This window comes from Convolutriloba macropyga, chromosome 2, assembly GCF_964194025.1.
Source record: "Convolutriloba macropyga chromosome 2, txConMacr16.3, whole genome shotgun sequence".
NCBI classification, from domain to species: domain Eukaryota; kingdom Metazoa; phylum Xenacoelomorpha; order Acoela; family Convolutidae; genus Convolutriloba; species Convolutriloba macropyga.
The window spans coordinates 44,142,928-44,156,759 of record NC_134469.1 but is presented as its reverse complement, the minus strand read 5'-3'; the positions used below and the strand labels follow the sequence as shown (position 1 = coordinate 44,156,759).

Below are 13,832 nucleotides of genomic sequence, written 5' to 3'. Positions count from 1 at the left end.
TTTAACTTTGTTCAGGTTCTCCGTTGATAGCTGACTTGCATATTCTGTGCTTGCATTTAATCATTTATGATGCGACTGTTTTTTTAAGTTAGCCTTTTCGCCAGATTTCGGTTATATATTTTATCTGTAATGTTGTTACTTTTCCCTGTCCTTAAAACACGCAGTTGTCTGCGTGTTTTGTATTGGTGTTACTAGGATTTTTCGTCTAAATGGGTTTTTGTCCTTTTGTTATTAGTTTTGATAATTTGTACTAGTTTTTGACACTAGCTTTTGTAATTCCGCCGTTCCCCTTCATTTATTGAGGGCCATGTGCTTAATTATAACAATTTTTCTCAGCATAACTGTTGATGATGAGGTTGATAATTTATTCAATTCTTTTCATTGTAATTTTCTGACTTTTTCTACTGTTTTTTTCGTTTCAATAAGGATCTTCACTTCACATTCACTTCAAATCTGATTTTTGTTCCTTAATTTATGCAATTACTCTTCGTGGAGCGAGTTTTTTTTGCTCTTTTGCCTTATTAGATATTTGATCACACTTGAATTACCTCATTCTCAAAAATGACCTTCCTCTCTCTCAGAGGTTTTTCTTACATTAATTGGAGGAGATAATATTAAAGTGCATGTCACTCGGATTGAATTTTAAAACCCAAAGAAGGGTAATGGCGGTCTTTTGCTTGTAATCGGTTGTGTGTCAGAAAAAAGGGCTACTAAAGTGGAAGCCGTTCTTGAACACAGATGTTCAGGCCAATCTGTTGAACAAAAGTCTTGAGCGAAGAAATTGTTTAAAATAAATTAGCAAAAGGTTTTGAAAAAATTTAGGTGTGACAAAAATTCGCCTTTTCTAGCTTCTGACTTTAACTTTTGACCAATATACAAATTTGTTACACTCTGAGATAAACTTGTGAACTATTAAGCAATTTTGATTATTTAGATGCTTTTTGTACACTGTTTTTAATCTTTTTTAAGGTTAGGGGTTTTGGACATTTTAGGGGTTTGGTGTGCAATTAATCTTTTCCGTCGAACTTTTTATTTGATTGCTGTCAATTTTAAATCACTTTTGTTCACACAAATTGTTTAAATTAAGCCAAAGTTAGGCCCGTTTTTTTTCTAACTTTGAAGTTTCTGCTGTTTTTCTAAACAAGTCGCTACAGTCTTGACTGCCGACTTGTCTCACTCAATGGTTCAACTCACTGAAGTTTATATTTCATACAAACAAGTGTACACAATATAGGGAATACGTTCAAGGGTATTAGAGCAAAATGGAAAGAACCTTAAATTCTCCGTCATTACGTCATAATGAATTAGGTTGTCAAAGTTTACTGAAACGAGTGTTAGAACTTTTTGAGACTTTAATATAAGTAGTTGTCAATTTGCGTCTTTTTTTGTATCAATAGGCAAAACAATTTTGAAAAGCTGAGCTGTGACTTCTTTGAATAGGAAACCCTTCTAACAGTGTTCTATCTAAGATTCATTGTTGCTTTCATTAGCAGAAAAATTTGCGTCTTTTTGTGTGTAGAGATTTAACGAAATTTGATATAATGAGGTTTTCAATGTACAGCTGTCGGTTTAGAGGACTCTATCAAAGTTTCAAATTTTTAGATTGCCATATTTTGAATAGTTTTAATGTATTAAAAACGTTATATCGGAGATTGACGTTATATCAAGTTATGTTCTTGTTTCACGAGCACGCCCTGTCAGGCCTGGTTTTTGGGATATCATCGTTCACTACTCGTCAGGGTACTACCTGTTTACTGCCTTTTCCCCCTTCTTAGGTTTGTTCTCCATTCATTTCTGTATGTACATGTATGTTTCTTTTCCCCAGCAAGTTCCTCAGACCCTATACCAGGACTTCTCAGTCCTTTCTTTTGATTTCGGACATTTTTCGCGTGGTATAATATTAATAGCCGCACAGCGATAGCTGGGGCTATTATTGGCCTTCCCTTGGTTTTTTACATTTCAAAGAATTTGAATTGTATTGGGGCGCTGTCTTTTTTACGACTCGAAGAAGAGTATCGGAGAAGTCCTTTTTTTAATCAATTTTATTGGAGTGATATTTGAAGCGGGAAATGAAACGTGTGAAAAAATTTGGAGTGATTTTGGCGCTGAACAAAATGAAGAGTGGAGCGAAAAGAGAGTGGTTTTTGTTCATATAACTGTTTTTTAGAGAGCGAGAAATTGAGGTGTGAAAAAATTCTGTAAGCTAATTTTTGGGCTAATTTTTTGTGATTTTTTGACGATTGTTTTGTTTAACTGCCTGAAATTGTGGATATGAAGCATTTTTTTGTTGAAGTATGACAAAAAATTGCAAAAATTCAAACTATTTTTCTTGATTTGTTTGCGTTTTTTCATTTTTTTTGTTTTTCAGACAAATTTCTTAGCCTATTATGGCTTGCCTATTGTTTTGCAAGCATCTGGATACCCTATTGGCTAAAAGAATTTGTTCTTTGGATTTATGTACTTTTGGAAAATTTGAAAACTTGTTAACCTTTTCCAGTTTTTCAGTCCAAGTTGTTTGTAAGAGCTTATTTCTTTATGATTTGGCTGCCAGTACTTAAAAGATTCTCATATGTGATTTGGAGTGATTTTGGTGCTGAACAAAAGTGAAGAGCGGAGCGAAAAGAGAGTGGTTTTTGTTCATACCGCTGTTTTTGAGAGAGCGAGAAATTGATGTGTGAAAAAATTTTCTCTAAGCGAGCGAAATTTTTTTGTTCACGTGCGGCATTTTAAAGCAGTTTTTTTTTTATTTATTTTGGTTAAGAGGTTTGGTTATGATTTTGTTCTATTTTAGGCTGGTTTCGGTAGTGCTTTGAAAGTTTTTGTAATTTCATGTGAATTTTATGATAATTCGGAGGTTTTTAATGTATTTTGCTGATTTTCTGGCTAATTTTGCGTTTTGTCACGATTATTTTATGTTACTGGCTCAAATGGGTTTTGAAGAAACCCCTTCTACTTGAGCAAGTTTATGATAACATTTTGTTACAGTTTTGTGCGTGAAAATCATTTTTTTGTTGAGAAATATGACAAAAAAATGGCGAAAATTGGAACTATTTTTCTTAATTTTTCGAAGTTCTTCGTTTTTTTCTGTTTTCAGCTAAGTTTCTTTGCCTGTTATGACTTGCCTATTGTTTTGCGAGCATCTGGATACCCTTTTGGCTGAAAGTAATTTTCTTTGGATTTATATGTTGAAATATTAAAAAATTTAGTAACTTTTTCCAGTTTTTCAGTGAAAGTTGTTTTTAAGAGCTATTTTTTTCATAATTTTAGCCTAAAGTATTTTCCTAATTCACATAAGTGGTTTTTGTAAGTACTAGTTGTTTTGATGAAGTTATTTAGGCAGAGATAGTTTTTTCGGGATCTCAATATATAACAAAATTTGATCAGGTTTTTTATCATATTTTAACAGATTTGGTTTTATTGTTTTTACTTTTCGGTTTCATGACTTTGTTTCAAGTTAATCATAAATTAGTGGAGGCACGTTTTGTTTGGTGAGTAGTTGGATGGCGTTTAAATGGATTTTCACTTCGAGTCGTTTCCGGAATTCTTCCGGCTATGTTTTTTTTAAGATCAGTTCACACATTTTCATGATTTTTGAAGTCAAATTGGAGTAGTGATTTTGGTCACGCCGAAACAGGTAGTGGAGCGAAAAGGAGAGTGGTTTTGCGGCGTGAATTTTTTTTCGCGCTAAATTTAAATTAGAGTGAGAAAACGGTGTTTGAACAAAAATTCGCTTTCTCGCTAGTTGTTTTTTGTTCACATGCGGCAATTTCACTTTGATTTTTTGCAGTTTTTTCGGTTTTTTTGATCGGGTTTCTTTTCTAAATGGTTTTTCCAATCCATTCATAGTCTGTTCTTGGTCTAGTTTTCTGTTTAGTCAATTAAAATTCTTTGAATTGTACGTCAGGACTTGTCCTGCTATGTTTTTTTTTTATTTCGTCGTCGTGATTCACAGCCACTTTTTGTTCATTCGTTCATGCAATTTCCACTGAATTGCATGTGTGACGTCATTTTTCGCTCTTAGTGGAGCGAGTTTTTTTGTTCATGCGCGTGATTAAATTTTTGGTCACACTTGACTTACCTCACTCTCAAAATGACTTCCTCACTTTGAAATTGACTTTTATTTACTTTAATTCAAAGAGATAAGGTCAAATGGGTGTGTGTCACTCTAAACGAAAGTTAAATGAGATCAGCTAATAGAGGCAGCAATAACTTATACAGATTTTTAAATCAAAATATAACAGATCAGCCTTCAATGAAAAGACGAGTTTTTTTGGTCTGTCTTTTTTACTGTTTTTTTAGACAGTCGATCTACGAATCTATTGCGGCTTTTTTCTGGCAATCTGCCATCTATTTTGCCCTTGTTCTTGAAAGGTGACTACATTTCTGACAGGATTTCGTGGTTCTATGAGTTTTCCTTTCGTTTATTGTATAGCCCTTATAAGCAGCATAAGGGTGTTTTTAATTCATCATTTTCCGGTTTTGCTCTTTGAAAGCTAAGAAGAATACCTCAAAATGATTAACAATAATGGACTCTGAAAACTATTTAGAAAAATTTTAACTTGAAAAATGTTAACTTGAAACGAAGTAGTATAACAGGATTAACAGAAAATTAGTGAAGATATTCACACCGCAAAACCACTTGTTTTTTTCGCACTCTTCTTGTTTCGAACCAAAATCACCTCTCCGAACCACAGTTAACTCTGCAGTTTGACATAAAAAATCGTCAACACAGTGCCCATATATATTTCGAGTGCTTTGAATGGTAAAAAAGAATTTGGTCAACGTTTTTGAGCGGGGTGGCCAGATGATCAGTTTTATAACTATTTCGAATTATTCGATGCAATAAATGTTTGATGGCTCTCAATTGAAGTTTGTAGCAATTATATTGGTCCTGTGGTCTTTTCTATGCGATTTTTCGCTTGACCGATTTTTGGTCGGACCCATTTGACTTTTCGTCCTCAAAAACAGGATAAACAGGTAACGCCCAGCGGGCATTAAGTGCTCTTAGAGCCTTTCAGCTCGCTAGTTTCCAAGTATCCGATTCACAGAAACTGTTTTGGAGACTTATAATTAAGATGTGAATGGCGGTTCGGAACTTTTCCGTTTGTGCCCCCCCCCCAGTACGTTCTGCGCCCCCAGTTACAGAGCACGTACCATTACATAGTAAATCGTCGTGTAAAAATACGGCACGTGCGTCTGGGGGTGCAAATAAATGCGCCAACTAAGCGGGGTGGGCACGAACGGAAAAGATCCGACGCTTCTTAAAGGTTGACCCTCACCCCATACTTCAGCCCTCCTCACCCCCCCCCCCCCCCCCCCACAACCCCCACCCTCTCACATCGTTCAGGCCTTACGGGCCCCGTGCAGCCAAAGACTCACTCCCACCGTTGCTCCACATACCCTCATTAAAACGTGGCTAGCTGCAGACGAAGCCAACCGCTCGACGGTCGTTTGAGAGCAATTGTCGTTTGAGAGCCGGTCGTTTTAGCCTAATTGTTGTGAACCGTTGCCTAATTTTCTTAAATAGTTCCAGATAAGGAAAATGGAATTTTTCAGCGAGGAATGTGAATAAGAATGTCTTGACATTGATTCGGTAGCAGATGAAGTAGAAGCCATGGATGATGATAAGGATCTCAAACAGCTGATCAATAAATGATGGGACGTATTCAAAAACAGGACCAAGAACTGAAATCGCTGAGACACAACCAGACTATCATGAAGGAACAAATGATTGACAACACCAATGCCCTACACAAACTGGATGGTTGCGTAGTTGATCTCGAAAATTGTGCCTCATTTTCAACATCGAGGATCGTGGAGACGATCTAATGAGTATTATCTATTTACTCAACAACTTTCTTCCGATAAACTGCAATTCTTCGCGGTTTGCAGCGTGCCATCCACTGAGCCAAAACCCAAGCGCTCCAGTTTTTGTCAAGTTCATATACCATGCTGATTGTGACATTATTTGAAGAAGAGCTTGGCTCAAAGGTGTTACAAATTGTCTTGGAAAACTTCGCCCCAAGAGATCGAGAGTTAAAGAACGAATCTAAGCAACTAGGGCTCCTTTCGTTCTCTCATAAACAAGATGTCTGCGCCTGTAACCAAAATCTCCCCAATAGCGATGCTGTTAAGATAACGGAGTCGTGAATTGAATTCACGTACTCTGAAGGAATTGCAACCAATATCAAGCTGTCAACATTAGCCTAATGATGAGAAAATTATAGATACTCCAAAACAAAAGCCGAAGCTTATCCGAAAAATAACCACAGCCATTCCTTTTAAAAGTGAAAAAACGAAAGCGTATTCAAATTTCTCCCATTACAGAAAATGTTGCGTCAGCTTCATTAGCAAACAATCTTCTGGATACATTGATACCTGCTTTAATAAATGATGTGAAGGATAGTTATATCGCCAAAGCTAAACCTTCTGATACTGGTGCCAATATTAATGATGAGTATTGAATACTAGAGGAAACGACTGTCAAAAGAGAACCTGGAAAATTCATTTGGGTCGTTTAGTGTACTACATATCAACAATCGCTCTTTATTTTCTCACTTCACAAATTTGGATGCACTAATACTAAATCTTTAGTCTCCCCCAGAATTAATATGTCTGAAACCTGGCTGACTGTCTGAGATAGTTTTCAAAACTATGTTATATATGGATATAAGCTTCTGGTTAAAAATAGAACTAACTCATAAGGAGGTGTTATGATTCAAGTTAGAGAGAACTGTGCTCTCCTAAAAGAATATTAGGATGATTTTGACGAAAGTATAACTGCTGAAATAGCTTTGGGAAAAATATAAATTCAAAAATTGAGTAATTTACAATAATCCTCGAATTAAAAAATGGAATTCATTAAATCCCCTGATGACTATCTTGAGCAAAACAAACAAGTGACCTGCCTTTCATAATTTGCGGCGATTTGAATATCAGCACCATAGAAGATAATTGCATGATAAGCAGTTATCGGAATGTTTTTAGCTCAAATAGTTTTGAATTGGAGGTTGAACAGGCCACCAGAATAACCGAAAAAACAAGCACTTGATTGGATCATTGTTTCCACCAGAATCATTTTGAATCAAGTTCTGATTTCCCGGAACATGAAAATATATCTGATCATCTTTCAGTTTTGCTAAAATGGACAGCAAAATATATTCTTATTGATGACGCTTATCAATATAGAGACACATCTTTTCTTAAGAAACATAACTTATTCAGTAATAAACTCGCAAGCTTAAATAATAATATGAACAAAGCTTACGATGAAATGCAAACTGGGACCGGTCGTAACCAGTCATTTGAATTACTCAAAAATCACTTCGAAAATTGCTTCGTTAATTTGAAAAGCTCAATTGCGCCTCACTTTTAGATTTTCTAGACGATGGTCAAACCATTTTGGCAATTCTTTGGTACATTATTGCCTTGTTTCATGGGAGATATAAATATTTATCTCCCATGAAACCATGCAATAATGTTCCAAAAAATTGCCAAAATGGTTTGACCATCGTCTACAAAATCTAAGAGTGAGGCGCAATTGAGCTTTTCAAAATTGGAAATCTAACAAAAGTTGCCCTGAAAGCTGCAAAAGTTTAAATCTCTCCGAAGCGAAATTTAGGATGAAACAAAATGCGCAATAAGAAAATTTTACTTAAATAAATTTAATTCATATATTGGAGACTCAAGACAAATTATAAGCTTTTAAATGACACTAACGGGAAAAGTGACAAATGATACTATTGCATCTTTCTATTCACTATCGGTTAAAAAACACTAAGGTATCAAATTATGATATTGCAGATAAGTATAAAAATGCTTTTCATAAATATTGCGGGAGAACTAACTAAAGATAATGAACTTTCCGAGCAGCTAATTGTACCTTAAGTTGGAATGTCCTTGTTTCTTTATAAAGTCTTGGTCATTGAAATTTCAAAATATAGATCAACTTGACAATAAGTCATCGTCTGGTGATGTTAATATCAGCAACCTAGTCGTTAAGCAATCAAAAACAAAACTAATTCCTATTCTTACTTTTTTGATAAATAAATCCTTCTGAGATGGAGTTTTCCCTGAAGATCTTAAAAAAGCAGAAGTCTTGCTTCTATTCAAAGAATGTTCTAAAACTATGGAAAGCAATTATTGGCCCTTTTGCTCCTGAATGTGTGGAGTAAACTCTTTGAACGTGCAATGTTCAACCGAATGAATCTTTACCTAGAGCGTTTCTGCTTAATATATAAAAAACAAGGTGGTTTCAGAAAAAGCACTGCACCCTTGATGCATTGGTTGAAATGACAGAGAATAAGATTCTCAAATTTTGAAAAAAAAATTATCTTCTTTCTTAATCTGAAGAAAGCGTTTGATACATTAGATCATGAAATACTCTTACAAAGATTTGAAAAATATGGGTTTAGTGGTAATTGCCATAATTGGTTGAATTCCTACTTAGTAAATAGATGACAAAGGTTGGTTGCAAATCGTGTTTCTCACTGGAAAATAATAAGATACGAATTCCCACAAGGCTCAATGTTAGGCCCACTTTTATTTCTCATTTATATTAATGACCTTCCATTATCAGGCAATTCAGTCGAAATAATGTTGCTTGCCGTCGACACACACATAACAATTGTATTAACAAAAGTATTAGAAAATTGTATTAAATTGTATTAATTTTATACAATTGTATTAACGAAAATATTTGAAGGGATCTTAAAATGATTAAATGGCTAAATGTGAACAAATTTGTTTCAAATATGGAGAACAATACAAATGAATATAGGAATTAGTGCTTCCGACTCAGTTTAAACTGAATGGTTCGAATATTACAATTAAACCTGTATGCTAGCAGCTAAGGGTTTATGCTGACATTAAGTTAAGTTTTCTCATATTAAATATGTTAAAACGGGACTCAGTAAACAATGCGGAGCTATATCAAAAGTGAGAGACTATGTTCCTAAACATCACTTCATAGCATACTATCGAAGTAATATCGATCGTAGAATACAATATGGAGTTCTTGTTCACGGATCTTGCAGCTACACCTCTCTCCGGCCAATATATATTTTGCAGAAAAAAAATCTGAATTTTGTGTATTTCAGAAATTCCCGCGATTCATGTAATATTTTTTTGAAAACACTATTCTAACATCATACGAGCTATAACTAATGTGAGTTGCTGAAGTTTCTTCTAATATCTATCTAAGTTTCTATCTAATCTCTAAGTTGCTTAATATGTTTGCCTTCAAACACTCAGGAAAAATAAGGCTCTCAAAATTTGAGTGCCTGGATGAACCTTTACTAAAAAGAAAAATTGAACTTAACTCCATCAAAAGTTGATCTTCCAAACTGTACAACACACTGAAAACCAATTCAATACTACCAGAGGATGCGCAAAACCTAAATTTTTCACAAGTGTCAAAAATTTTCCATGGTGTAAAAATTCTCTATATTTTGCTAAATTATACCCTTCTTAAACATTTTCGAATGTACCCAAAAAGATAATCTCTTGGCTGCATGCTAAAAGATATCTATTTCTAGTTCCTGATTCTGGAGAAAAAGTTTGACCCATCTAGATGTTTTAGTTTTCGAGATGTCGCGGTTTTTAGATTTTTCAAAATTTTTCCAAGAAAAACTTTGAAAAAAATTCAAAAAAATTGCTGCGATCTAAATTAAAGCGCCAGCAAAACTTATGGGAATATAATAGATACAGGATAGAAACAGTGGTACGTCAAAATTTTCTACTACAATGATTTAGGGTTAAAATAAAACAACTAAAAAAGAAAAAACATTGTTTTTTTTTTAATTTCATTTATAGCCTTAGATCTACTGCATAAAGGGTAGGACTTGGCGGACTATACTGTCCCGTTTTCTATCATTGCCAGGTATCTTTAATTTTAATTTGTTTTTCGTTTGTATTAGCTTCATCACCTGAATAAATTAATCTCTCTCACCAATTGGCACGATGTTAGTAAGACAATTAGACCATACTTAATGAATTTTGTTTTTTAAAGTGTTTTCATTCTCGTATTTTTCAAACTAAAAGGTAATCGACAACTTTTTTATACTTGCAGCTGGGTTTTTGCTGGATTTTTAGATTGCAAACGCGCTTTTGGTGTCACTATATATATTTCCTCAATTTTATTTTTTTTTTTTTTGTTGAAAAGCAAACAAAAGAATTTCTGCAACAATTCCATCGATTAGGGTTGTATCGATTGGAGTTGTTCTATGTGAATAGTGGTACGTTGATTGTAAATTCTGCGGTTTGTTCCTGCAAGCCATCTTGTGTGCATTACTTATAAGCTACCATCCTTGATCCTGCTCCATTGGAGCATGGTTAGCCTGTTGATTTTTCCAGATTTTAACTCGAACTGCCTGCATTTTACTCAGCGTGAGAGTCCTCTTGTTTAATTGGATGTGACTTGTTGCGCATCGCTCGCACAGACGTCTCGTCTGTAGCCAGTCACCACGACCAGTTGTCAAGGGTACTAATTTTAGGCTGTTTCCCAATATACTTTCTGCTGAATAAAGCAATTGGGGTCAAGTTTTGTTCATCGATTGCCGTTTTATGAAATATCGCCGATCATTTTTATCAACTAAGGTTCTCGTTTTCTACCGATATACAACCAAAAGTATTCATTTGCGATTCCTTTCACCTTACGCTGGCTATAACATCTCTCTCCCCCTTCATTAAGAAAACAGAATGCATCGAAGTAATAACAGTGACATATTTGCAGCAATCATGATTTTGTTTCAGTGGGATTAACTCTGGTTTGGATGCATTAAGCAACAGAATATCAGATGCACAGACCAAAATCAACGCAGTTCGAGGTAACTCTAAAGCTACCAAGGTCCTGGCACCAGCCCATTTTCCCCAAATGGGTGGGTCAGTGATACGGGAACCGCAAGTGTCAGGAAACTCTACTGGGGAGTCAGTCTTGAGCAGTAGTAGAAAACAGATTCGCAATAAGAGTAGACAGCTCATTGTGAAGCCATTTGAGGAGACCAGTCTAGAGAAGTTAGTTACTAAATAGATAGGAGTTTCTGGAAATGAGATTTATGACAATGTAATTCAATTCCCGTATTCACCGGATAAAGCTCTGTCATCAATTTTAGTGAAACTTTCACTTATGCTATAAGCCTTATATGTTTGCATCATTGGCTTTTTATGAAACACTAGATATAGCTGCTGGAAATGAAAGTTTAATTGATCTCGAGCGAAGTCTCAGCACTTGTTAAGTCTTGTCGGTAGAACTCAGCCCAACCTGTCGTTCGACAGAGATTCGTCCGACATTGGTCGTTATTTTTATTAGCCGCCCTCAGCCTCTCAACGGCTATTATTTAGATGCTCTCCTTTTTCAGAATTGAGGAGTACTACTGGTGGAGCGTCTTTTTGTCGGTAATTTTGTTTGAGTGTGTTTGAAATTAGTTTTAGTTTTTCTGCGATGTTTATGAAACTGCCTTGTTTTGAGCTTCTTCAGAAGTTCTTGAATTTATTTTATGATAGCTTTTGGGGAGATTTGTGGTTGAACTCAGTAAATCTAGCATTTTTAGTTGTCTCTCAATTTGATTGATATTAATTTGGCGTTTTTTGCGTCAAAGATCATTTAAATTAGTGCAAATTTTTGTCTGGTTTCTAAAGTTTTGCCTATTTCTTCTGATTTTATGCTTCGGGCTGCAGTTTTTTTGTTAATAGCCGCCCTCATCTTCTCAGCCGGCTATTATACCGCTCCTATTTTTTTACAATTCAAAGAATTTGAATTGTATTGGGACGCTGTCTTTTTTTAAGATCTGTTCACACATTTTCATGATTTTTGAAGTCAAATTGGAGTAGTGATTTTGGTCTCGCCGAAACACGAAGTGGAGCAAAAAAGCGAGTGGTTTTGCGGCGTGAAACTTTTTCGCTCTAAATTTAAAGTAGAGTGAGAAATCGGTGTTTGAACAAAAGTTCGCTTTCTCGCTATTGGTTTTTTGTTCACATGCGGCATTTTCACTTTTATTTTTGCTGTTTTTTCGATGTTTTGGACCGGATTTTTTTCTAAATGATTTTCGCAATTCATTCATAGTCCGTTCTAGATCTGGTTTTCTGTTTAGTCCATAAAAATTCTTTGAATTGTACGTCAGGACTTGTCCTGCTATGTTGTTTTACTTCGTCGAACTTTTTTGTCGCTTTACCCATTTTGCCGCTTTTTCGACATTTTACGTGAAATCTTTTTGACTTCTCTAGGCTAGTTTCACTCTTTTGTCATTCTGCTCAAAGTTCTTTTAAACAGCAGCTGCTCAGCAAAGCAATTCAAAATGAAGAGAGTCAGTATAAAAAATTGAAGTCAGAAATAGAAACGGGATAAACCCATAAAGCCCAATTTTAGATGCCCGGTACTTGAACTTTGTTCTCATAAGTTTTAGTTACCATCTCTAATACTTATTGTTATTGATACTAGCTCCTGTATCGTCTCACTATGAAACAGGAGAATGTTCAACTACTAAATTACATCGAAATAGTTCGCACTTTAAAGTTGTTTTTCTACAAAAATAATTTTTTTTCATTATTTTTTTCTCTTTCAATCCCAATCGTGATTATGGGAATCAACGGCGGCTTTTTTCCGGCAATCTGCCGGGTATGTTTAGTATTGATTCAATAGGTGCTGCTACTATGAAGTGACACTAGAAAGCTAGACACTGCACTTTTCACTGAAAAAAATTTTTAAAATTTGATTTATTTTCAGGTTTTCTTGCTATTTGTAAATTTCATTAAGTATTTTCCTGCAAAACACTGGGTGGGTTGTTGATCCTCCACCAGAAGATGAATTTAAACTTACCTCACTCAAAACTCAAGTGATCATTAAGTTGCTATGGATGTCCACAATTTTTTTTGGGTCTTTTTGCTTCTAAGTGTTATAAGGTATACAGAGAAGACCTGAATTTAAGGTAAATATTTCAGTAGTTGAGCCACGAATGAATCTATTTTTCCTTGTTTTTTAATTTCCAAATTTGTTTTTGTTAATTCGGTTATTTTGAATGCCGTGCATTCTTCTTGTGGCGATTATGCTCTACGAAATGTACTTTTATGACATTTGGTGTATGCCTGTTAATTTTTTTGTTATTGTTTTGTTTTCTCTTTCAGAGGCCAATGAAACCATTTTTAGGCTTGAAGATTGGTTAATTGATAGATTTTATCAACCAAAGAATTTTTCCAGAAAATTAAGTTTGCAAAGTTTAGCGACTTAATGGATTTTGTTTAATATATGTCTTTATTAAGAGTTTTTACGTTTAGAGGCCAGTAAGACCGTTTATAGGATTGAAGTGTTAGTAATAAATTTTTAGATAATAGTTAATTATAGATAATTTTTGCTAATTTGCTATTTTTCAAAAAAAAATGTTTGTAAGTTTTCACGTTGATATTTAATGAGTTCAACGGAGAATTAGAAAGCCTTGCAGCCAGTAACTTGATAGTATTTACTTCGTAGATTTTTGCTTTAAAATTTTTAGCATGTTATTAGTAATTTTACTAATTTTTTCCAGGTTTTGTTTAGTTTTTGGCTCTGTTTGCCTTGTATATAACGTTTTCTGATAGCTTGCAATTTGTCTATTTTGTAGTAGTTGGTGAGAAAGAGCTGATTTTGAAGAATTTGTTTTGAAACTTTTTTGAATTATAAACAATAACTAATTTTTATGTGAAAAGTTTTCACATTTGTCTTCTTTTATTGCGAAGAGCCATGTTCTTTTTAATTGCTCTTGAACAAAGTTCATAACAATTATTGTAGACGCGTGTGTCTTTTTTATGCAAAATTTTAGCTTGACCGTTTTTACTTTTGAAGTCACTTTTACGCCCTTGAC

At 34.6% G+C, this 13,832-nt stretch overlaps 2 protein-coding genes across 3 annotated transcripts in view; one reads left to right on the top strand and one right to left on the bottom strand.

Moving 5' to 3' along the window:
* The window catches only part of LOC142358690 (V-type proton ATPase subunit H-like), a 462,227-nt gene that overhangs the window by 214,914 nt on the left and 233,481 nt on the right, over positions 1-13,832 (bottom strand). The gene's annotated exons all lie outside the window — the stretch shown is intronic.
* LOC142358689 (WASH complex subunit 1-like) overlaps positions 1-13,832 on the top strand; it is a 34,631-nt gene that overhangs the window by 3,538 nt on the left and 17,261 nt on the right. The window contains exon 2 of the mRNA XM_075410207.1: positions 10,753-11,013. Coding sequence (XP_075266322.1) covers positions 10,753-11,013 — 261 coding nt within the window. The remainder of the gene's footprint in view (positions 1-10,752; positions 11,014-13,832) is intronic.